The 22,965-nt window shown below is 38.9% G+C and overlaps 6 protein-coding genes and 1 pseudogene across 8 annotated transcripts; 4 read left to right on the top strand and 3 right to left on the bottom strand.

Moving 5' to 3' along the window:
* The first annotated feature begins 1,593 nt into the window (after window positions 1-1,593).
* On the top strand, window positions 1,594-2,410 carry LOC111777470 (calcium-binding protein KRP1 pseudogene; annotated as a pseudogene).
* Window positions 2,411-3,470: 1,060 nt separating this feature from the next.
* On the top strand, window positions 3,471-5,072 carry LOC111777454 (metacaspase-4). Its single transcript, XM_023657072.2, has 2 exons — window positions 3,471-3,866; window positions 3,979-5,072. The coding sequence occupies exons 1-2, from the start codon at window positions 3,521-3,523 to the stop codon at window positions 4,917-4,919; spliced, it is 1,287 nt and encodes a 428-aa protein (XP_023512840.2). The 5' UTR covers window positions 3,471-3,520; the 3' UTR covers window positions 4,920-5,072.
* A 1,224-nt stretch (window positions 5,073-6,296) lies between these two features.
* Window positions 6,297-8,502, top strand: LOC111777707 (indole-3-acetic acid-amido synthetase GH3.5-like). Its single transcript, XM_087118661.1, has 3 exons — window positions 6,297-6,740; window positions 6,803-7,677; window positions 7,757-8,502. Exons 1-3 carry the CDS (start codon window positions 6,454-6,456, stop codon window positions 8,338-8,340), a joined length of 1,746 nt encoding a protein of 581 aa, XP_086974787.1. The 5' UTR covers window positions 6,297-6,453; the 3' UTR covers window positions 8,341-8,502.
* A 283-nt stretch (window positions 8,503-8,785) lies between these two features.
* On the bottom strand, window positions 8,786-11,425 carry LOC111777709 (putative dehydration-responsive element-binding protein 2H). 2 transcript variants are annotated; one of them, XM_023657430.2, is made up of 2 exons: window positions 11,260-11,425; window positions 8,786-9,701 (listed from the first exon to the last, which is right to left on the bottom strand). In XM_023657430.2, exon 2 carries the CDS (start codon window positions 9,678-9,680, stop codon window positions 9,135-9,137), a length of 546 nt encoding a protein of 181 aa, XP_023513198.1. In that variant the 5' UTR covers window positions 9,681-9,701; window positions 11,260-11,425; the 3' UTR covers window positions 8,786-9,134. The 2 variants fall into 2 exon arrangements, with proteins under 2 accessions (XP_023513198.1, XP_023513197.1); XM_023657429.2 differs by having other exon boundaries at window positions 8,786-9,730; window positions 11,260-11,424.
* Window positions 11,426-12,013: 588 nt separating this feature from the next.
* LOC111776754 (xyloglucan endotransglucosylase protein 6) lies at window positions 12,014-13,476 on the bottom strand. The gene is made up of 4 exons (XM_023656096.2): window positions 13,248-13,476; window positions 13,077-13,177; window positions 12,803-12,996; window positions 12,014-12,576 (listed from the first exon to the last, which is right to left on the bottom strand). Exons 1-4 carry the CDS (start codon window positions 13,414-13,416, stop codon window positions 12,147-12,149), a joined length of 894 nt encoding a protein of 297 aa, XP_023511864.2. The 5' UTR covers window positions 13,417-13,476; the 3' UTR covers window positions 12,014-12,146.
* Window positions 13,477-17,618: 4,142 nt separating this feature from the next.
* Window positions 17,619-20,182, bottom strand: LOC111776956 (BTB/POZ domain-containing protein At3g22104). 2 transcript variants are annotated; one of them, XM_023656381.2, is made up of 3 exons: window positions 19,528-20,182; window positions 18,258-19,171; window positions 17,619-18,184 (listed from the first exon to the last, which is right to left on the bottom strand). In XM_023656381.2, exons 2-3 carry the CDS (start codon window positions 19,161-19,163, stop codon window positions 17,741-17,743), a joined length of 1,350 nt encoding a protein of 449 aa, XP_023512149.2. In that variant the 5' UTR covers window positions 19,164-19,171; window positions 19,528-20,182; the 3' UTR covers window positions 17,619-17,740. The 2 variants fall into 2 exon arrangements, with proteins under 2 accessions (XP_023512149.2, XP_023512148.2); XM_023656380.2 differs by having other exon boundaries at window positions 18,258-19,364; window positions 19,528-20,180.
* A 1,181-nt stretch (window positions 20,183-21,363) lies between these two features.
* LOC111777151 (protein VASCULATURE COMPLEXITY AND CONNECTIVITY) lies at window positions 21,364-22,657 on the top strand. Its single transcript, XM_023656614.2, has 3 exons — window positions 21,364-21,555; window positions 22,105-22,310; window positions 22,392-22,657. Exons 1-3 carry the CDS (start codon window positions 21,460-21,462, stop codon window positions 22,564-22,566), a joined length of 477 nt encoding a protein of 158 aa, XP_023512382.1. The 5' UTR covers window positions 21,364-21,459; the 3' UTR covers window positions 22,567-22,657.
* Window positions 22,658-22,965: the final 308 nt, after the last annotated feature.

Here is a 22,965-nt window from a genome sequence, read left to right as displayed (position 1 = left end):
TTGAGGATGTTTTTTTTTTTTTTTAATGAAGGACACTGTTTTTGGACCCTTATGAATAGAAAAAGATAGCTCGTGTGGACCCATCTGAATAGAAAAAGGTAGCTTTCTCAAGTCTACGGCTGACCGATATTGCTCTCTTTAGGTTTTTCCTTTTGAACTTCCTTTTAAGGTTTTTAAAATGGTCGGTTAAGAAGATACTTTCACACCCTTATAAAGAATGTTTTGTTCTCCTCCCCAACAGATATGGGATCTCACAATTCACCCCTTTCGCGCCTATCGTCCTTACTGACACTCACTTCTCTCTCTCTAATCGATGTGGGATCTCACAATCCACCCCCTTCGAGGCTCAGTGAGCTGGAACACCGCCCGTGTCTGACTCTGATATCATTTTTTATAAGGGTGTAGAAACTTCTCCCTTGTAGATGCGTTTTGAAACCTTAAGGGGAAATCCAAAAGAAAAAAAGCCAAAAAAGACAATATCTAAGCAAACACTTTTAAAAGCTTGAGAGGAAGTTCGAAAGGGAAAAAAAAAAAAAAAATCATATTTGTTAGCAGTAGGCTTAGACTATTCCAGCTTCTTAGACCCGAACCAGCTTCTTACTAGATGAGCTGGAACTTCTCGCTCCATGTGGGATCTCACAATCCACCCCCTTCGAGGTCCAATGAGCTGGAACACCGCCTGTATCTGACTCTGATATCATTTTTTATAAGTATGTAAAAACTTCTCCCTAGAAGATGTCTTTTAAAACCTTTAAGGGGAAACCCAAAAGAAAAAAAATATATATCTAAGCAAACACGTTTTAAAAGCTTGAAAACCCAAAAGAAAATCGTTAGCGGTAGGCTTAGACTATTCCAGCTTCTTAGACCCGAACCTAAGAAGATATTGTATAGATACATGGAGAAATTATCTTTGGGTTTCTTAGAATCAAAGCAACAGTAAAAAAGAACATATCTTTGATGTATAAACAGCTTCCACCGAGTTGAATTCCTAAACTTTGAACCTTTTTTTTTGTTTTTTCCTTATGAAAACATGTGAACTGCACAGATCCTGTTGTTGTACCTGCACTTTCCCTATCCAAAATGAACACAAACGTGTCAGCCTACAGACAGCACCAAAAGCGGAGCCTCCAACATGTGAAGTACACAAAGTCGGGCAATATGGCAACACGATTCCTCTCAATGATCCATTCAAATAAGACGTGTTCCCACACATCTGAACACCTCCAAATTTATTATTCAATTTCTTTGTCTTCTCATCCCTTCATTCATTCCTTCTCTCTTACTTAATAAATCCATGATTTCATTCCTTGAATCCTCAAGGAACTCTCTTGGCAACTTCCAAAATGTTATTCTTAATCCAAACCCTCTATCTTTTGATTATACTTAACCATGGTTAGTTGTTGTAAAGGTCGTAAATTTATGAAGTTTATGTGAGGTTAGGAATCACGGGTTTCTAGAATAGTATGATATCGTTCACTTTGAGTATAAACTCTCGTAGCTTTGCTTTGAATTTCTCCAAAAGGTATCAACGTGGGACCCCCTTCCAACGATTCTTAACGGGGTGACGTTGCCTAGATGGGGTTGACCAACAGGCCCATCCATGCATGGAATGAAAATGACAAGAATAGCCTTGTCAAAGCTTCTACGAAGGCGAGGTGCAATTGCCAATGGCAGTCCGGTTGGGCAACCAGAGAGAGAGAGAGAGAGAGTCTTTTCTGTCGCTGCGCTGTCATATGCTGAACCGATCGCATCTCTCCATATCCCATATCCCAATTTCTCCGTATTTTCTTCTTTTCATCTTATAAATTGCATTTCCTCTGCACCCAATTTCACAATTCAAACCTCTCTGCTCTGTTTAATTGAGCTTAAATGGCGAGAAAGGGTGGTGGTGGTGGTGGTTTCCACGATCTGCTGCCGGTAATGGCGGAGAAATTGGGAGGAGAAGGGCTGATAAACGAGCTCTGTAATGGGTTTCAGATGCTGATGGACAAAGAGAAGGGCGTGATCACTTTAGAGAGCCTTAGGAGAAACTCTTCCCTTTTGGGTTTGTGGGATATGGGAGAGGAAGAGCTTGTGAGCATGATGAGGGAAGGGGACTTGGATGGCGATGGCGCTTTGAATCAAATGGAGTTTTGCGTTTTGATGTTCAGATTAAGCCCTGAATTGATGGAAGAGTCTCTGTATTGGCTTGATGACGCTTTGGAAAAGGAGTTTAAAGCATCTTGATGCCTTCTCCTTACGAACAAGAACAAGAACAAACCACACGAGGGCGGCCGGCCGCCATGTCTGGTGAGGAACAGGAAGCTTCTGGGTTTCCCATTTTCATGTCAAGTGTCGGTCGGTGTGGTGTATTCTATATCGATTACTCCAAAATAGAAATGAATAAAGACATGGCAAAGTGTTTGTTCTATGTGTTCTTCAATATTTTTAGTTTTATTTTTGTTTTCTTAGTCAAGAAGTTTAGTTTGTAAATTATAAATGACCAAAATTAAAAAAGCTTGGGAAGAAAGATAAGAGTTTAATTAATAATAGCTTCATAAGAAGGTAGAATGTGACCTTATTCAAATATTTTACGACTTTTTTCGTCGCATAATTTGGATACCAATTAAGAGGAAGTAGCGTCAAGTGGCCGCATTTCGATGTTGGTTAAATGCAGCCATAAGTCCAAACTTCCAAAGTCAAATGAATGTACAATCTATTGAGGATTATTGGGAATGAGTTCCATTGATTAATTTAGTGAATATCATGAGCCTAGGCTTATCGTGTACTTTGTTATAAGTGAGGAATACTACCTCCCATTGGTATGAGGCTTGGAAAGTCCAAAGCAAAGTCATGAGAGCTTATGATCAAAGTGGATAATATCATACCGCAATCAATGTACTACGAGAACCTGGATCTCCATAATCTCTATTAAGAGGAGCGAGGAGCGAAGAAGGGTGTTCAAAAAACTCTATGATCTGAAGAATTCATATACGTAATCTGTTCTTCAAAAAACTCTATGATCTGAAGAATTCATATACGTAATCTGTTCTCTACGGTTTTATGAATTTATTTCAACTAGAGGAGAGATAAGGGTATTCAAGAAGCTCGATGATCTGAAGAATTCGATCAAACTAATTTAACTTGAACAATTTTAATTGTTTATGAACTTTATAGGTTTGTTAGTTGAATTATGAATTTATTTGAGTTAGGTTTTAAAACTAGATTGGATGAATCGATAATTTTTAAAAATACTACGATTCCATTATATGTGTATATATATATATATATATATATATATATATATATATATATATATATATAATTATTTATCTCATTTTTATTTAATTTCATATTTATTATTATTTATTCCCTAATCATTTCTTAAAATTTTAATTAAATATTTAAAAATAAATAAGCACTTGCATTCTATTTTTATTAAAAACAAAAATATAAATAAATGAACTAATTCAATTAAAAAAAATTAAAAAAAAAAAAAAAGCTAATCGTGAAAGAGAAGTTTTGTAATAGAATTGTAAGAATGGGAAAAATGGCGGTGTTGATCGGATGCAATTACCCAGGAACTAAGGCGGAGCTCAAAGGATGCATCAACGACGTCAACCGGATGCATCAGTGTCTGATCAACCGTTACGGCTTCTCCGACGACGACATCAACATCCTCATTGATACCGACGACTCCTACACCCAACCCACCGGCAAGAACATCCGCTCTGCCCTTTCCCGTCTCGTCAGATCCGCCGATCCAGGCGACTTTCTCTTCGTCCACTACAGCGGCCACGGCACTCGTCTCCCTGCCGAGACCGGCGAGGATGACGACACCGGCTACGACGAGTGCATTGCTCCCTGCGATATGAACCTCATCACTGGTCCGCCATTTCTCCTCTCTGTTCTATCTATACGTTTTGCCCTAATTTTACCGATTTTTGGAATCTGATTAGGGTAATGCTTCAATTCCTTTCCATTTTATTGTGCGAACAGATGACGATTTCAGGGAGTTGGTAGATCAGGTTCCGCAGGGATGCCGATTAACAATCGTATCGGATTCTTGCCACAGTGGTGGTCTTATTGACGATGCGGAGGAGCAAATAGGAGAGAGTACCAACACCAAATGCCAAGAACAAGGACAAGGAAATAGCTCCCACTTTGGTTTCAGGAACTTTATGCATCAAAGCGTTGAAGGTGCTTTGGAATCACGAGGGATTCATGTTCCCTCGGCATTCCATCACCATCGCGATGATCGTCCGACGAACGAGGCCGAATTGCAAGCCAGAGAGGTGGAGCTTTCACATGGGGAGCGAGTCAATGTGAAGAGTAGATCGTTACCGCTCCCCACTCTTATAGACATTCTGAAGCAAAAAACTGGGAAGGATGACATTGATGTGGGGAAATTGAGGCCGACCCTTTTCGATTTATTTGGGGAAGATTCAAGCCCCAAGGTGAAGAAGTTTATGAAGGTGATCATGGACAAACTCCGGGGTGGTGGTGGTGGTGGTGACAAGGGACAATCTGGAGGAGAAGGGTTGTTTGGAATGGTTGGCAATTTGGCTCAAGAATTTCTGAAACAAAAACTGGATGAGAAGGATGAAGATTATGTGAAACCTGCGTTGAAAACTGAAGTGGGCTGTAAAACAGAGGCGTATGCTGGATCATCCAAGCGGACACTTCCCGATGGTGGGATCCTCATCAGTGGCTGCCAGACTGACCAAACATCTGCTGATGCCACGCCTTCTGGAAATGCTGCTGCCGCTTATGGAGCTCTTAGCAATGCCATTCAGACCATACTGAAGGAATCTGATGGGCCAATCACCAACCAGGAGCTTGTTTTGACGGCTCGGAAAATGCTGAAACGCCAAGGCTTCACTCAGAGACCTGGCCTCTACTGCAGTGATTGTCACGTCAATGCTCCCTTTGTTTGCTGATTTTTGTGCCTTGTTTGCGTTTCCTGGAACTGGAAATGGCTTTAAAAGTTAGTGTTCCTATGTGGGCATTGGGTTGGTCCTGTTGCTATAATGATTTTGGGCTGCGTTATAAATTGAAATAAAGGGTTGAACCTTACATTATTAAGATTTGAACTTTCTTTTATCAGGTGAGCCCCTGAAAACATAGTACACTACCACGATATCTAAATATGATCAAGGCTAACAAGACTTCGAAGCCACTTGAGTTACTATTGAGTGTAGGATCGGGACAAGGCTAATGTTGTGATCCCGTTAAACCACTCTAAAAAAGAGACTAAGGATTATATGGGTAGTTAGCTCAAGCTAAGGACTCCTATTGTGTGTACACAAATGGGTCGAGGTTCAAAACCCGCCTTGAGAGAGGATGAGAGACTACATGAATAGGTAACATGATACACCACTACTATGTGTAGAGTAAATTTACCTTGAGAGGGGACAAGAGACTACATAAGTAGATAGGTTCATTATTGTGGGTAGAATCAGGGGATGATCTGGAAAACATAAGTAGATAGGTTCATTATTGGTTCATTATTGTGTGTAGAAATAGGGAGGACGTTCATTTATTAGTTCATTATTGTGTGTAGAAATAGGAAGGACGTGTAAACGTGCCTTGATAGTGGACGAGAGACTACATGAGAAAGTGACCAAAAGTTGTTATTTATGTTCAATGAAGTTTCAACAATACAATTGTGAGAGTCGAGTAATTTCTTGGTCCTCCACTGAAACTTGTGGATTTAAAGGTCTATGGTCCTCCACTAATACTTGTCGATTGCCGAACCACAGTCTTATTATAATTTTTATTTTAGATTTAATTTTGATATTAATTCATTTTATTTCAGACTAAATTTTACACAATTTTCTAGTTAGGATACATTTATTATTTGCACCAATGTTGAGTCTCTATTTATTACTTGATAAAATCAATTATTGCCTATTGCACAAAAATAGCCACAAAAAAAATACTTACTATTATTGTTTGACACCATGCATTTAATGTTGGCATTGTCGAGCATTTAATAATTTTATATAACTCCAAAAATAAAATGAAATATATTGTAATGAATCTTTTTAATAACTTTTTATATTTAACTTTAGATAAAATCATATATCATTATATTGTCTAGTTAGCTAGTGTTAGTTCGTAACAGTCCAAGTTCAAGCTCACTTCTATCAAATATTGTTCTTTATTTATTTATTTTTTTTGCAGAGTTCTCTTTAAAAAAAAAAATTTAAAACATGTCTACCAAGGAGAAATTTTCATATTACTTCCTCACCAACCAACGTGGGATCTCACAATCTACCCTCTTCAGGATCTAGCGTGGCACTCATTCCTCTCTCCAACTAATGTGGAATCTCACAAAAGACAATATCTACTAGCAGTGACATATTACACAGTTGTTCTATCACGTCCTCCGTGCATAGAAATAAAATAAATAGGGAAAGAGGAACAGATTATTACTTCTCTGCAACCAAAAAAGCTTCAAAACCTACAAAAATGGCACAGGTTGATGAAAGAGATAAGCAAGCATTACAGCATATTGAAGATGTCACGACACATGCCAGCCAAATCCAACGACAAATTCTAACTCAAATTCTGTCAAAAAATGCTGATGTCGAATACTTGCAACAACGTGGCCTCCATGGCTCTACCGAGCTTTCAACCTTCAAGAACCTTATACCTCCCATCTCATACGAACAATTAAGACCTTATATAGATCGTATAGCCAACGGCGATGATTCCCCAATCCTATGCACAAACCCCATCACAGAGTTCTTTATAAGGTACACTTCTTATTCTCTTGATGCGTTTCAATTCCATGCCTAAAATCAATGGTTTCTTGCAGCTCTGGGACATCTGGTGGAGAGCCCAAGTTGATTCCAATGTATGAAGAAGAGTTCATGAGAAGGCTATCATTTTTTGACTATGTGATGCCAAGAATGAAGCAGCTGTTTCCAAATAGTTTGGTGGGCAAAGGCAAAGGAATGCACTTTCAGTTTGCAAAGGTTGAGTTAAAGACAAGATCTGGAATTGTTGCTCACACTGCAACTACTAGTTTGTGCAAGAGAGCAAACCTCAATAATACAAGTCCTAAAGACATCATTCTCTGCACAGACTCCAACCAAAGCCTGTACTGTCAGTTGCTTTGTGGGCTGTGTCAGAACGACATAGTGTTTCGAGTTGGTACTCTGTTTGCCTCAACCTTAATCCATGTCCTTAAATTCCTCGAAGATCATTGGGTTGTTTTGGCTAGTGATATAAGAGCAGGAACCTTGAACACCAAAATTACAGACCCATCAGTGAGAGAAGCTGTTATGAACATTCTAAACCCCAATGCTCAACTTGCAGATTTTATTGAAGCTGAATGTAGCAAAGGAACATGGGAAGGAATCATTACAAGGCTATGGCCGAACGCCAAATACATTAATGCTATTGTGACAGGAAGCATGTCACAGTACCTTCCCAAGCTAAATTACTACAGTAATCACCTTCCTATTGTTTCTGACCATTATGGTGCTTCAGAATGCTTCCTTGGGTTAAACTTAGATCCATTGTGTAGCCCTGATCGAACCTCCTATACTTTAATCCCGACCATGGCATATTTCGAGTTCCTGCCGATCGACAGGACGAAATCCAGTAGAGAAGTAAGCCGAGAATTAGTTGATCTTGTTGATGTCAAGTTAGGACATGAATATGAGCTCATCATCACTACTTATGCTGGCAAGTCTGTCTGTCTTCTTCTTTTCAAGATTGTTCTTGGGAGTTCTGATTTAGTTCATGAATAAGTTTACTGTTGCAGGGCTCTACCGTTATTGCATGGGGGACATTCTTCGTGTGACAGGATTTAAGAACAAAGCTCCAAATTTTAGTTTTGTATGCAGGAAAAACGTGGTTTTGAGCCTTGATATTGAGAAAACAGATGAAGCAGAGCTTCATGATGCTGTACAAGAAGCAGCTCGTCTTTTGAGCCCATTTGGGGCGGCCATTGCTGACTACACTAGCCATGCGGATAGCTCCAAGTTTCCTGGACACTATGTGTTGTACTGGGAAATTCACGTTAAGGGGGGAATTTCTATTCCATCCTCAATCTATGAGGATTGCTGCTTCGCCATTGAAGAGTCACTTAATGGACCGTACCGCTATCTACGATCTCATGAGAAGTGTATCAATCCATTGGAGATAAAGATTGTAAAGGTTGGAACTTTTGAGAAACTCATGGCACAGGCACTGAATCGAGGAGCTTCAATGAGCCAATACAAGACGCCTCGATGTGTAAATTCTACGCACATCATTGAGCTTTTGGACTCGAACGTTGTTACCAAATACTTCAGTAAAAAATGCCCAAAAGTGGATACCAAGGCTCTGCACCGTCTTCTTTCCTAGTAGTTCTTGGTGCAAGTAAATTAATTCAGCTTGTTCTTCATGTATTTTCAAGTTTCTGAGTTGAGATTGTCATAAGTTTTTCATCTGGTTTGCTTTGTTGTTGAAATAACAACTGGGTTTTGTTTTTTTGAATGGTCAATTTCATTCCATGGCATGCGATGACACTTCCACGTGCTTTTGACAATCTAAATCTCAAATAAAGTTAAATGATAAGAAGATAATAGTCTACCCATGTGGATGGGATAAGAACGAGACTTTTTAAAGATAGAAGAATCAAAGAGAAACACGTCCCTGTTTCAAAGAGAAAGATGATCTTCTAATAAGTTTCCAAGGGCTTGTCATAGGGCTCTAAGAAGTTTGAACCCGGTTCAGGAATCTCGTGACTGTTACATCACACCATATGATTATCCTTAGCTTCAATGTATCTGATTAGAGCACAGAAATATGAACCACTAAAACAAATTAAACATAAAGCATCTACATGGATCACTACACAAGTAACAAGCACACATATCAGAGTTCAATCTACCCTCCAATACAATCCTACCTCTCTCACTAGGAAGGAATGGTTCAATTAGAAAAGTTCTAGTGGTTTCAATATTTCACCCCCACTTCATCTTTCCTAGAACCCTACATGTACTCATGACGGACAAAGAAAAAAAAATTACAATCAGCTCTACCTCCCACATATACTTGTACACAGAAGGGAAATTACATCAATTGTCCAAAAAAATCGATCCCTGGCCTCGATTCTCCGATTCATAAACTTTACAATGGTCAAAGGCTATAGCTGGTTACACATCTTCGGCTGCACCTTCCTCAGAGTGATCTGATGTTATTGTGGACTCGTAACTCAGACTAAGTGAAGTTGACCCTAAAGAAGAGATTGAAGACCTCTTGATTTCAGGAGAAGGAGATTCCTTTGTTGGTGGTGATTCTTTTTCTTTTAGCAAGGTTGGAATTGAGATATTGGGAAAATTCAGGCGAGCTGAAGTCCCATACATGGCCCTTGCAGCTTCATCATAAGCAAGTGCCGCATCAATGGCAGTTGGAAATGTACCTAACCACAGCCGACTTCCCCTTTTCGGGGCCCGAATTTCTGCAACCCATTTCCCCCATGTCCTTTGCCTAACTCCTCTGTAATTACATCGCATATTCTCTGGCCCTCCCTTACCTTTCATGCAGCCTTTCTTCGATCCCTTGGCTGGAACTCTACGAGTGAGTTTCGCCTCATCATTACATGAATCGAGGTGATCATTGTAATCTTTCCATTTTGCAAGAGTCTCTGCCACGGATAAAGATCCAGGCCGTCTAGTTTGTAATTTTTCTAATTTAGGCATCCAAGAATTAAATAGATTGGACTGAACAAATAAGAAAGACCACAAAGAACCTGTCACCATTATAAGATGATTTCAATTTTCATACTATAAGCAATCAATCAAATGCACAAATAAAGCAAAATCAGTAGACAAATAATTTTCCAGGCCATATGTGCATCATGCTACAGAGCACGTGTACGTGATGCAAATGAACGGAAACAAAGAAAAAAACACTCCCATGAAGTTTCTTCGTTTGTTCCCTCATCAACCCTATCTGCATTTCTATGATGACCCAAGGACATGCTCATTCTTTAGCAATAGAGAAACTTTTGATTTAAAGGTAACATTACGATCCCAATATGTATGTTTTGTTATTCCTAAAAATAACTAAGTTCCAAATCATTCAATTGTCCCATTCTAACTCCTCATGCTATGGATGTGTACCCAACAAATTTCAGTCGAGTCCAAACTGAAAAACGGGCATGATAGAACCCAAATGTATTGGAAAATGAGAGATAATGGAATTACAAACTAACTCCCCCAAGTATTTGAGGTACTACGAACCTCCCCTTTCGATATATCTCTCAAGTCCTAATTCGATCACAAAAATAAATGCCTACCATTCACCTAGCCCACTTCCTCTATTTATTTAGACCCCATAACAACGCCCCTATCTAGTGATATCCTAAAGGTACCAAAATTGTATTCCTATCAGGGGATTGCTGCCACCCAATGCTCATTGAAAATACAACAGTCGCACATCATGAAGGTGACCGCCGCTAATGTGGCAAAATGCTATGAACACAATTTTTAACTTTTCACTCATTAGTGTACTCCATACTAACTGATTCCTAAATTAAATTATGTTGACTGCAACTACAGCGCTTCAAAAAAGGAACAGATCAAAATAAAACGAAGTTAAATTGTGCACAAGATTCATGTTCCCCACCAAATTGAACTGGTGCTTCGTGTATATTGCAGTAAACAAGCTGATCCCAGTCCCAGCTATAATTTCACTATGTCAAGAACTAACGACCAAGTGGAAGTTGACATTCACACCCGGGCTACAGGACACATTTATCAAGTCACTTAATCCTCAAAATTGTAAAAGAAACACTACCCAGTAGCGTTTTCTTTCATTAAAACATGTAATAGTGGATCCGTACGATTAACTTCTAAAAAAAAAATGAAACTAGTGGGAAACTGCCGGTAGGCGTAGATTCTAAAACACCTTTAAAAAATGCAAACGGAAATGAAAACGATGGCATCTATAATTAAAGAGGAAGGACAATCCCCCTTGCATACATTAGTTAATCCGTGCCTGCAAAGTCAAAACACCATTTGATTTTTACGACCTCTGTTCAACCCAGGATCGCATTTCACAAACCCTTTAGCTCAACCACAAGCTTCAGGAAAAGAAAAAAAGGGGGGAAAACAACACAAAATTCATAAATTCCACATTCTGCTGATCTCTTAAACTTTGCACAACAGAAGTCAACAGAAAGGCCCACTTTTCATTTCACAGTGATGAACAAAGCAGCCACTATTTTGAAGCTAAAAAGAATCAGAATTTTTGTAAAAAAAAAAGCTAGAAAATTACCTCCTTTTCTGCGGTGAGAAGAAGTTCCTAAATTTGCGACGTCGAACAAAGGAAAGACATTCCGATTCTAAAGTGCCAGCCAGAGACAAAAGACGGTCGCGTTGACGACTACAAAGCGGACGAACGGGGAACCCTAGGCCCCAAAAGTACCACTTCCAATTAAATTAACAGATCTACTTGTGAATTGTGAATTTTGTTATTTATTGTATGGGCCGAATGATCCAAAGGCCCAATTAATTTTTCAAAATAAAACAAGAAACACTAATTTTCCATATTTTAATTAAAAATAAAATAAATGAATATTCCTATGGGACTCACTTCTCATAATCCTCATCGATCCTTCCCTCGAACAAAGTACACTGAGGCTTATAGAGCTCTCGAATAGCCTCCCCTTAATCCTCAACACGTAGTGATGGTCTAGTCTTCTATATCTTCATTTTGAAATACTTTATCTCTAAATAAATAAATTTAAATATGTACAAATTCAATTGAAATTTATACCGACCAAATATTCATATCTAACAATAATGTTGTATCGATTGTCATTAATTGATTTTTGATTTTGATTTCAAATCTATACCAATAAGAATTGTACATCAACCTGATGATATTATATTCATAATTATTTTGAGATGGTGACATTTCACTTGTTTGTTTGATTTTTGCTTTTATGTGTCGAACGTTTAAATTATATCACCCAACACCTTACCAAACGTAAAAATTCTACCGTCTCGTGATCATCGGGCCCCACAAGGATAAAAAATGCTAATCATTTCATACATTAAACCATCATTGCTTCATATTACATTATGGCCATCATAAAATTCAAAAGCAAAACATGGAGCACATGTTTCTTCTTCGTACGCACTACTGTCCCATTTCTTCCATCACCAATGGCGGTGGGAGTGATGAACGCACTCAGCAGGAGTAACAGGAAACCGCGCACTGTCCGTACAATAGTCATACACCATATGCCTAGCCCGAACCCAAACCAGCTGATGGCTTTGGTGCAGATTCAGCTCAGACATTGTCGGCTCGTCCCACCAATACTTCTTCTCCCCATCGCTGCTACACTTCCGAGCAACATCCGCCGTCGCAACCGTCGTTGGACACTCGCAGCCGTCGATCTCAAAGCCTTTGTATGATGCTATGAACGGCGCATGGGCCCAATTTGTCTTCACCCGACCACCCTGCGTTGCCCAATCATCGGCGTTCCATATTGAACTATATACACCCATCGCTTGATCCTTCGGAAAGGGTATGCCTCTGTGCTCCAAATTCGAATGAACTCTGATCGGAGTTTCATCCACGAGGAAACTGACCAAAATTCACAAAGATACAAAAAATCATCAAAATGCACGAAATTCAATGCCCCTTTTTTCATGGAACCGAAATTTGTTCTGTTTTGCTCTGTTTTTCTCTGTTTTGCTCTGTTTTGTAGCGAGTGACCCCATCCCCGACACAAACAGCCAAAAGCAAAAATGGTCCACCCCGACATTGTCAAGCAGAGACCATAAAACATGGGCCAAGGAAGATTGCTTACATGACTTGTCGACGGTTCCAGAAGATGGAATAGGAGTGAAAGTCCTTGGTTGGGTCAAACCAGAGGTTCAACCTCTGTTCCCTGTTCCCCACGCCATTAACATACACATTGGTTTGAACAGAGTAAGGTTCGCCGCTCGTATTCCCCAGAAACTCAAAGTCGAATTCGTTGTGATTCGAGCCCTCCGATGACATCTGCATCATCACGGACACATGATTACATCACATTTCAAGATAATCGTTAACCCATTTCAATGATTTGATTAAGAACATACATAAAATGCGGTAACAGTTCCAGCAGAGTCACCGGCGATGAGTTTAATTTGAATGGTGACCTTCCCAAACAGGTACTTGTTCTTCGACGAAAACCCAGCACCTGGAAATTCTCAGAATCAGCAACTCGAAAACGAAAACCAGAGAAGAATTTAATATAGTAACTAAAGTACCGGAAGAGTTGTCGAGTCTAAGCTTAAGAAGCTCTCCTTCATAGATGAAATGATCGAAAGCCCAGCTTGGCTGGAACAGGTCATGAAAATTTCTGGATTCGATGGAACCCGCCATTAAAGAACATAGAAAGAAGCCAAGAACACAAGCAAAAGACACAGAAGCAGCCATGGACAGAGCAGATATGGACACTGCTTATAAGCTGAGCTGAAGCTTCTACTGTGCAGTAATCCATAGCAGTGTATTTATAGCCAATTTTCCTCTGCTTCTTACACAAGCTCCAAATTCTACTAGTTAGATGATCATGAGTTTATAAATGAGGAATACTAACTCCATGAGAGTTTATACTAAAAGTAGACAATATCGTACCATTGTGGAGAGTCATGTTCGTCTAACATGATATCAGAGTCATGCCCTAAACTTAGTCGTGCCAATAAATTGGTAAATCCTCAAATATCTAACAAAAAATTCCAAAAGAAGATGAGTCAAGTCTCCTCGAATGCAGTAAAAAATGACTAAGACTCTAAAGGAGTCGAGCCTCGATTAAGGGGAGGCGCACTTTGTTCGAGGGGAGATGTTGGATGAAGAAAGTCCCACATCGACTAATTTTGGAAATGATCATGGGTATATAAGTGAGGAATGATCTTGAGTTTATAAGTGAGGATACGCCACGTATTTCGAATGATCATGGGTTTTTAAAATCGAATATTCCACGTATTTCGAATACGCCACGTCGGATTTAAATTTCCGAGAGCGAGACTTTTGAAAAAAGGGAGAATGTAGCCGTTACTATTGGCCCAAACAGCTGGAAGAAGCTTTGCAGAGTGATAGTGGCGCTTGGTACTAGCTGTCCCCTGTTCTGAGATGTGGGGGTCCAGTGACAGCCAATGGGTGTTTGCTACGTGGCGTAGTACAGCTGTGTGACAATAGCAGTGATATAACTGATAAGCTTTGGCTCTCTTCGCTAAGCCACTTGATTCCTCCCCAAGAAATTACCGTACTAAACCCCATCCCGCGACTACATAAATGAAGTCACTCGCCCGCTGTGATCGCCGCTGTGGTCCACAAGCCTTCCAATTTCACAGGGCTGTATTATTATTATTATTATTTTATTTTTATTTTTTTTATTTACAGTTTTGCATCTTTGTTTTTTTGTCTTACTTTGCTGACTACAGAGCCAGCTGGCTGTGATGGTCCCCACTATAAAATGCTATTAGGATATTTCAATCAATTTAATTCTAAGATATAATTTTATTATTTTTTTCTCGTTTTTCAAAAATGTTTTAAAACTCTAAAAATAATATTCATAAACTTTCAATAAAAATATGATTAAAATTTTAAACAAACACGAAAATAAAATTAATTTATTCATTTTTTTATTAACTTTACGACTTTACACGAGAATGTTCGGGTGGATTACTTTAATCATAATAATCACGAAAACCTATAAAGTATAAATATTACTCGTCAAATTTTAAAAGTTGTTACAATGAAACGTAGCTACGTGCATACTTTTGAAATAATCTTCTATTTTTAAAACTATATTTATAAATACAGAATTTTAGATGAAAATAAGATGAGTTTCAATTTTTATTTTAAGGCATTAACACTCTTTTTCAAATATAATTTTTATTCAAAAATTTAAGTCATGATGTTGGCTTTCCACTGCTCTTATGTTCGAGCGAGCTATCCTGTGGCACAACGTGAGCGAGCATCACGAGATAAAGTGTGTCGGACATCTTCGTTTGAAAAGAATCTTTCAAGGATAGCACCGAACGGCACGAGTTTGTCTGTATTGCACCCTAGTTCATGTGCGGAGATTGGATCATGAATCTGCTATTCGGAACGTAGGTCGTAAATGTTTAGTATGGACACCAAAATGCTCGATGCTAAAAAAAAAATTCAAATGGATGGATGTTCAAGACTATTTTTATGAAGTATTTTTTATTTTAAATTATAGTATTAAGCAACTATTTTTGCGACAAAAAAAAAAAAAAAGATTTAATAATATTTTTGTATAATATAATTTATTTATTTATTTATTTTTCTTTTGTGATAGTATACATTATTTCATATGATATATTATTATTATTATCCATTCGCGCACTACAAAACGACAACCAAAAACCTGCAAAATCATCTCTGTGACACGCAATCATACGTTTCTGGGTACGCCTGACGTGTCCATCCCTGTCCCCACCACTTCTATTTGTATATATTGCCACGTCACAATTTCTCTCCACTACATTTTCCCCCATAATTTTTATTACGATATTTGCCATAATTATTTTGTCTGTTTAATTATTTTTAGTAATTCCGGAATTTCAATTTTCCGTAACCGACACTTCATTAATACGCCTTCCAAATAAAATTTAATATTTACGCCTAATTTAGTAAAGTAGGTGAATTTTTAAATTAGATTTGGATCTAAATTTAATAAATAATTTCTAAATTAGATGATTAATTACACGTGATTCTTAGAATTAGAAATAGATTAATTAAAGAAAGCATGTGCTTAATTAGGCACTCACAGGTCTTTGTCGGTTTCCAACATTTCCACGTCATTTACGCTTTAACTTTTCCACCCGTCAATTTAAATATTAAAATTTTGAAAAAGCTTTTTCTTTTTTTGGACTTGTTGAATTTATTTATTTATTTATTTCTATATTTAAATTTATATAGAAATAGGACTTTATCAACTTGGTCGGAAAATCGTACTTATTTTCAAGTGGATAATGTATGTATTTTAATATTTTCTGGAGTATATAAAACACTGGATATTTTAAAATGTTTTTTTAATAAGGAAACTGGACTAGAGGGCCCAACATAGTGGGCCGAATTTGGGCTCAATTCGGTGGATCCATTTACACTTGAAGGCTTGGACCGGAGCCCGTGCGGTGAGCCGGTGCAGCCCACCACGGTTTTGTCTTGGGCTATCTGCAAATTAGGCGGCCCAAATTTAAATATTCATTGTTTTTATAATCTATAATTATAAATAATGAGGGTTTGGAATATAATTTTTATTTCCTATTTTACCCTTTTCTAATTAACTCTTCGAGTGCACGTGTTTGTAGAGTTCACTAGGTGGAATTGAAGTTAATACGATACACGTGATTTTTCTAGTGTATATGTCTATTGAGTTCAACAGATGCAATTGATATCAATGAAATTCGATTGTTCGTGTGGAGATGATTACACATCGACTTAGTGCATCGATTCAAATTCAACGATGAAGACTAATTTTGAAATAAAAACCCACCGATTTTTAGTGGAAAGTAGAAAGAAATTTGAAGCCATTTGGGCAACTTTTGAGTCTATTATTCCTCAAAAGAAATTAAAAAAAAAAAAAAAGTGGGTTTAATTTAATGTTTAGGGTTGTTCTTGAACGTTGCAATTTGAAAGGTGGTGGGTTTTGTGAATGGTGAAAGTCAATGTTGCTTGCACTTAAAGCACTTCCATTAACATCATAAATTAGATACCTTTGTGTTGTTCGTCAAATGTTTACATATTCTTGGGAGTGATGGAAAGCATAAGGAGATTCAATAACGTAACGGATTCTTCTCTATATTGTACACAAACTTGGTGTCGGTGCCGTTTTTAATGCCCTTGGAAATGGGATATCAACAAGAGTAGCGTTTAAGCCAAACTCTTTTAAACATTTTTTACTCGTGTTGCTCTTATAGTTTCGTATGAGTTGCTAGAGATGGGCTTCTCCTTGAGCTAGAGTAAACAATATTTGCTAGCGGTGGGTTTGGACTGTTATAAACGATATTAGAGCTAGACATTGAGTGGTGTGTTAGCGAGAATGCTGGATGTCACGGTCATGCTCGTCCAAGGCGTGTTGCCCATGGTCACATGCCCATGACAAGCCAAACCCTTTATGTCTTTTCATGTTATAGTGTTTTCCTTTTGTATTTCTAGGGAGTATGACGTTTCGGAAAAAATCATGTCTATGTTTGCTAGACATGAAATGCCTCATAATGTACTACAGGGGGATATGACTCTTTGTCAGCTTCTCCCTACCCAAGTTTATATATGTGAGCTAGCCATTGTTGTTACTCTCTTACTTACTTATATAACGTCTCTTTCAAAAATCTCTCTCTGCCCTCGTTTTCTAAAACCTTCTCTTAAACCGAGGCCAGAGGCTTGAGCATGCGTCGCTTGGCCGTAGCGACGCAAGAACGAATTGGCTTAGCTCACTTGTCGTTGGAAAGTGAGTATTGCACAATCGCAAGTCCACTGCCATCAAGAGTGCGATTGTGACACTGGGTTCTCAAGGGGGTGGATGGTGAGATCCCACCTTGGTTAGAGAGGTGAACGAAACATTTCTTATAAGAGTGTGAAAACTTCTCCCTAGTAGACGCGTTTTAAAATCGTGAGACTGTCCGTGATATATAATGGACAAAAACAGACAATATCAACTCTATTCAAATCAGGAACAATAATTTCCTCACTTTGTACAATAAGAACAACAATATTCAAATCAGGAATGCCACTATGAACAAAGCCAAGGCAAAGATTTCAGCTGACTATGACTAGTCACTTTAGATTTCATGACTTTACCCATTTGAGTATGCATTTTCTTACACACACGCTCTAATTCCATCACTCTCCATTGGATTCCTTGTATATGTTCTTTCAATCTCTCATTTTCATCAGAAAAATCGAGCTTTTTGGTATCGAACATAACCCGGTTGCTCGTTTCATCCCTCTTACTACTCTTGTTCTCGCATTCGTCGAGTTTACGAGGCAAACTCGTGATCGATTTAGAGTTCTTAGCCGTTTGCTTGAGTTGCTCAGAGAAAAGCTCTTGTATGGAAGATTTTGATGGAAATCTTCTGTTTCTTGAAAGATTTATACAGATTTCTACTGAAAGCTTCTCATAGTTCAGTGCACAACACATCTTAATCCTTTCTTCTTCTGAAATATCTGTATGAACCTGTAAACCAACATGACTCAGTCCATAATTAAGTATAACACCAGAAAAGAGCTATATGGGTTCAAATCGTTACCTCGAAGTACATATCCATGGCACGGTACATATCATCGTGGGAGCGTCGAGCATACTCGGGCAAGGCTTTGGCAAGGGCTAGAAACTTTGAAGGCTTTAAACAAGGATCAGGAGCTACTTCAGCCATGTACAAATCCATTAATGTAGCTACTCTTGTTAATGTCATTTGAGATGTTCTACTCTTTTGTTCGTGCAAAAATGCTTTGACAAATCTTAGAACGAGATTCACATCATATAAATAGCTCGACCCAGATCGAGATGGAAGTAGTAAATTATCTAACGTTCCTCGATCCAACTGCGCTCCGATCATCTTCTCCAACTTGTTTCGAATACATTTGTTTATGTTCAATCCCAAAGCAACTCGAAGAATACTGAAAAGACTCTTGCAGGAAACAGAATTGTGGTCGAGAGTATAAAGCATTTCGACGACAACCTCAACAATCTTTCGCTTTTCGTCTCTCGACGCGTTCGAGATCTTCGATTTCTGGTAATAAACCAGGAACCTAGCAATGACTACTTCATCAAAATCTCGTTTGAGCATCAATGGCACAATCATTTTAACAAAGTCAGGATTCAAGAGTAACAATTCCTCAAACCACCACACTCCATTAGAGAACACTGTCTTCAAGCTTTCAGTGCTTTTCGTATCGCACGAAAACCGTAACGCCGAGCCATCGGACGAGGAGGTCGATGGACAACAATGTTCTTCCAAAGCCAAATGCAGCTTTCCAACAAGAGAGTCTAAGCATTTGTGAAGAACAATTGAAGGGCGGCTAAGAGACAAATCTTGGCATCGTTTCAAAGCATTCAAAAGCTCAGACCAAGTCCACTCGTTGATATCATCAAGATATCTCTCTGTCTGTTCCTGTAAATTTTGAGTGCCTGAGATTGAACAGTTCATCTCCATGAACTGTGCTGCAGAATACAAAACAGGAACATTCGAAGGACTCATTTGGACATACCCATTGTTATAACAAAACTTCAATATCAACTCAAAACCCTCTGCCCCACCAGGAAAATCCTGGAATATCAACTTCAAATTTCGTAAATTAGCCTTTGATCTACCAAATAACTTGCTTAATCTGCCAGAATATGAAGCTACAGTGTTCTGCAGAAGCAGCCCAAAATAAGAACAGAATAAATCAACACAAAATTAAGAAGAAGAAGATGAACACCAAAGGAGAATCCGATCAAATATTCACAAACGAAGAGAAAGAACCAAAAGGGGTTTGTTAAAATGAAGGAATGGTAAAGAAAGAGCGTTGAATTACCTTATCCACCATGAAAATCTCTTCGCCATTGATATCCACTTCAAGATTGCAGCAGACTTCCATCGCCCAGAAAAAGAGAAAGGGTTAGTGAAGAAGATGAAGAACAGAGTGCGATTCAGGGTGTTTAGGCAAATGGGGTTGTTCAGAAATCAACAAATTCACAACAAAATGATCCCAAAATCATAAAGATTCTCAACGCGGCTGTAAGAAACAAGCAGCACTACAACAAACAACCATAGAGACACGCAGAGAGAGCAACACCACTGACATTCCTGCCCCAAAAAAAAAGAGTAGTTTATAATAAACTCGCAGACCCCAAAAGAAAAATAAACAAGTATTGATTTTGTAGGGCACGGTACCCTACACCCAACTCCCCAAGTCCAAAGTCCCACCCATAATGACTCGATTGCCCTTGTATGGACGTAATAATCCCAAATCACAGGATGGGATCCCCCTCCCTCTGTTCTTCACATTTATGGTCTTTACTTTTGAACCCTCATGATTCAAGGCTGTTTGTGTCCCTCTCGGAAAAGTATAGCCCTTTTTTGGACCCCGGTGGGTAGGTACCGACATGTCTCGGCCGAAAACTCACGAATAAAATAGTTTATACGACACGATTTGTAATGACTTTCTAAGTGCAATGGTTGTATTATAAAGGAAGTAATGGCACATGAAAGAGCGACAAAGACAGGGAAATTGGGAATAATGCATGGCGGTTGGGTGTAGGAGTAGTAAACACAAAGGCCACACCCACGTGGTTTCGAGTCTTCCTTTTATTCCCAGCCCACCTCGTTTATTTTCAGTTTTGCCATCCATTTTTATTTTTATTTTTATTAATAGTATTTTGGACAAATTTCAAAGTAACAATAATTTATTTATTTACGACATAGTTAATATTTTTCATATTTCTAAAAGTTATATCTATAAAATTATATTAGGATAATAATAATAATAATAATAATAAAAGTTAAATTAATAAAAATACTCATAAATTTTTTACTTGGTCGAAAAAAATAATCTTAAGCTTTTCAAAGTTTCAATAAGACACTACACTACGTAAGTACTTGTGCAGGTGAGGCTTGTGTCGATTCTAGAAACAGCGGTAGTGGCACGAGGAGTTAATGACTAGACGTGCTACAACTTAGAGATCACCAGGTAGCTCTTTCCATCTGTAGGGATCGGGGGCTCTGACAACTATTTTTATCTATAGGAATCGGGGGGCTAGACGTGCTGCAATCTAGGGGTCACTAGGCAGCTCTTTCATCAAGTACAAGAAGTTAACGACTAGACGTGCTACAACCTAGGGATCTCCAAGTAGCTCTTTCCATCTATAGGGGTCGGGGGCCCTTACAGCTTTTTCTATCTATAAGAATTGGGGGGCTAGACATGTTGTAACCTAGGGAATATCGGGCAGCTCTTTCCATCTATATGAATTGGGGGGCCAAACGTCCAAGGGATCACCAGGTAGCTCTTTCCATCTATAGGAATTGGGAGGCATAGCACAATTCTTTTTGGAGGAAGGTTGGTTTGCCCCGATAACCGATCGTGCCACTGATGTGCAAAGCCTGTCTCACGTGCAGCATACCTTCTAGCACAAACATGCTACAGTTTTCAAATTTGGTATCCCAAGGCATTCCCCAGTGGCTATTACCCTATGCCTTAAGCAAGAAATAAGAATGTAAAAGGTTGAAGCATCATGTCACAAAGTTGGGCCAAGAGAAGTAACTGGGCCTCTCGTCCATCAGCAGGAGCTGGTTGATGCCCTACTTTCCTTGCTCTCCCATGAAAGGAATCCATTATGAAAACACCACCAAAATTAAAAGCTTTGTAGTGTGTGGGTAAAGAAGCATTTTTTAGCTCAAAAAATGCATGCTTTTTGAAGCCCATAAATACTTCATTTCCCCTGCTGTCTAATACAAAGAAGAGAAGGATATGAAGTTGGTTGGCGTGTTGGTATGTTTGTTGGTGGTGGCCATGGACATCGTCGCCGGCCTACTTGGCATCGAAGCCGATATTGCACAAAACAAGGTACTACTACTACTCATTTCAAGCTCATATTTATTGTCCTTTTTAGGTTTTTCCTCTCGAACTTTCCTCAAGGTTTTGTTTTCACACCATTGTAAAGGGTGTTTCGTTCTCCTCCCCATGTGGGATCTCACAATTTACCCCCTTCAGTGCCCAGCATCCTCGAGGGCACTCATTCCTTTCTACAATCGATGTAGGACCCCACCAAATCCACTTCTTTTGAGGCCAGTGTCTTTGCCCCCTTCGAGATTCAGTCTTATTGCTGGCACATCGTCTCTTATCCACCCCTTTCAGGGCTCAACATCTTCGCTGCCACATTGCTCGATGTCTAATTCTGACCCTTCGAGGCTCAGCCTCATCACTGGCACATCGCCCAGTGTCTAGCTCTGATACTATTTGTAGCAATCCAAGTTGACCGCTACCCTTTTTGTACTTTTCTTTACAAACTTCTCCTTATGAATTTTAATACTAGGAGGAGGTCTCCACACCCTTTTAAGTAGGATCTCACGCTATCTCTTCACAAACATAATTGCTGCCATGATTGTTGAGCAGGTGAAGAACCTCCGGCTATGGATATTCGAGTGCAGAGACCCAAGCGCGCAAGCTTACAGATTGGGATTAGCAGCAGCCGGGGTTTTGGGATTAGCCCACGTAATCGCCAACCTGCTCGGCGGCTGTAATTGCATTTGCTCGCAAGAAGCGCTCGAAAAATCACCCCCAAACAAGCAAATCTCCGTCGCCTGCCTCGTTTTCACTTGGTATTTTACGCTTCTTGAAATCAACTTTCATTTAACAACTAAGACACTGAACTGGGTTTGTTTTGGTTTTGAAAAAAACAGGATAATTCTAGCGGTGGCGATGTCGATGTTGGTGATCGGAGCATTGGGCAACAACAAATCCCGAGCATCCTGTGGCTTCACACACCATCACTTCCTGTCGATTGGAGGGATTTTGTGCTTCGTTCATGGCTTGTTTTGTGTCGCTTATTACGTTACTGCCACTGCTGCTGAGTAGTGGAAATTGCTTTTGGATTTGATGTATCATTTCTCCTCTTGTGAAGCATATCAGACAAAAACTAAGCTAATCATCCTTCTTTTCTTCTCTATTAAGCATTGCCCCTATTCACAAAACTTAAAATATAAAGGACCCACCCACGAGTATTCTACTTTCGTGCCATTTATAGGGTTCAACAAGCCATCGATATTTCACGATCAAAGATGTAATACTGTTTGTAGTAGCAGTCGTATTAATAACCGAATGATGATCGAAAGAAAAAAGTCTCTCCTTGACAGAATTTCTTTCTGTACTTGTGAATTTCATTGGACCCAGAAAATTATACATTGGAAGAATCGTTTAGCTATGCTAATATCAACAGGTTGATTCCTTCGCTCATGTATCTTCTTGAAGGTTTCA

Source organism: Cucurbita pepo, chromosome 16 (assembly GCF_057944985.1).
Source record: "Cucurbita pepo subsp. pepo isolate OVF chromosome 16, ASM5794498v1, whole genome shotgun sequence".
NCBI classification, from domain to species: domain Eukaryota; kingdom Viridiplantae; phylum Streptophyta; class Magnoliopsida; order Cucurbitales; family Cucurbitaceae; genus Cucurbita; species Cucurbita pepo.
Note: the sequence above shows the minus strand (reverse complement) of the source record. Positions and strands in the feature narration are given on the sequence as shown.

Coding starts and splice junctions, on each gene's coding strand:
- LOC111777454 (XM_023657072.2), top strand. CDS start 3,521: ATGGGAAAAATGGCGGTGTTGATCGGATGCAATTACCCAGGAACTAAG. Junction 3,867..3,978: donor CGATATGAACCTCATCACTG/GTCCGCCATTTC, acceptor TTGTGCGAACAG/ATGACGATTTCAGGGAGTTG.
- LOC111777707 (XM_087118661.1), top strand. CDS start 6,454: ATGGCACAGGTTGATGAAAGAGATAAGCAAGCATTACAGCATATTGAA. Junction 6,741..6,802: donor ATCACAGAGTTCTTTATAAG/GTACACTTCTTA, acceptor GGTTTCTTGCAG/CTCTGGGACATCTGGTGGAG. Junction 7,678..7,756: donor CATCATCACTACTTATGCTG/GCAAGTCTGTCT, acceptor TTACTGTTGCAG/GGCTCTACCGTTATTGCATG.
- LOC111777709 (XM_023657430.2), bottom strand. CDS start 9,680: ATGCCTAAATTAGAAAAATTACAAACTAGACGGCCTGGATCTTTATCC.
- LOC111776754 (XM_023656096.2), bottom strand. CDS start 13,416: ATGGCTGCTTCTGTGTCTTTTGCTTGTGTTCTTGGCTTCTTTCTATGT. Junction 12,997..13,076: donor GAACTGTTACCGCATTTTAT/GTATGTTCTTAA, acceptor GTGATGATGCAG/ATGTCATCGGAGGGCTCGAA. Junction 12,577..12,802: donor TGGAACCGTCGACAAGTCAT/GTAAGCAATCTT, acceptor AATTTTGGTCAG/TTTCCTCGTGGATGAAACTC.
- LOC111776956 (XM_023656380.2), bottom strand. CDS start 19,590: ATGGAAGTCTGCTGCAATCTTGAAGTGGATATCAATGGCGAAGAGATT. Junction 19,365..19,527: donor AGATTTTCATGGTGGATAAG/GTAATTCAACGC, acceptor CTGCTTCTGCAG/AACACTGTAGCTTCATATTC. Junction 18,185..18,257: donor CCATGGATATGTACTTCGAG/GTAACGATTTGA, acceptor GTTGGTTTACAG/GTTCATACAGATATTTCAGA.
- LOC111777151 (XM_023656614.2), top strand. CDS start 21,460: ATGAAGTTGGTTGGCGTGTTGGTATGTTTGTTGGTGGTGGCCATGGAC. Junction 21,556..22,104: donor CCGATATTGCACAAAACAAG/GTACTACTACTA, acceptor ATTGTTGAGCAG/GTGAAGAACCTCCGGCTATG. Junction 22,311..22,391: donor GCCTGCCTCGTTTTCACTTG/GTATTTTACGCT, acceptor TGAAAAAAACAG/GATAATTCTAGCGGTGGCGA.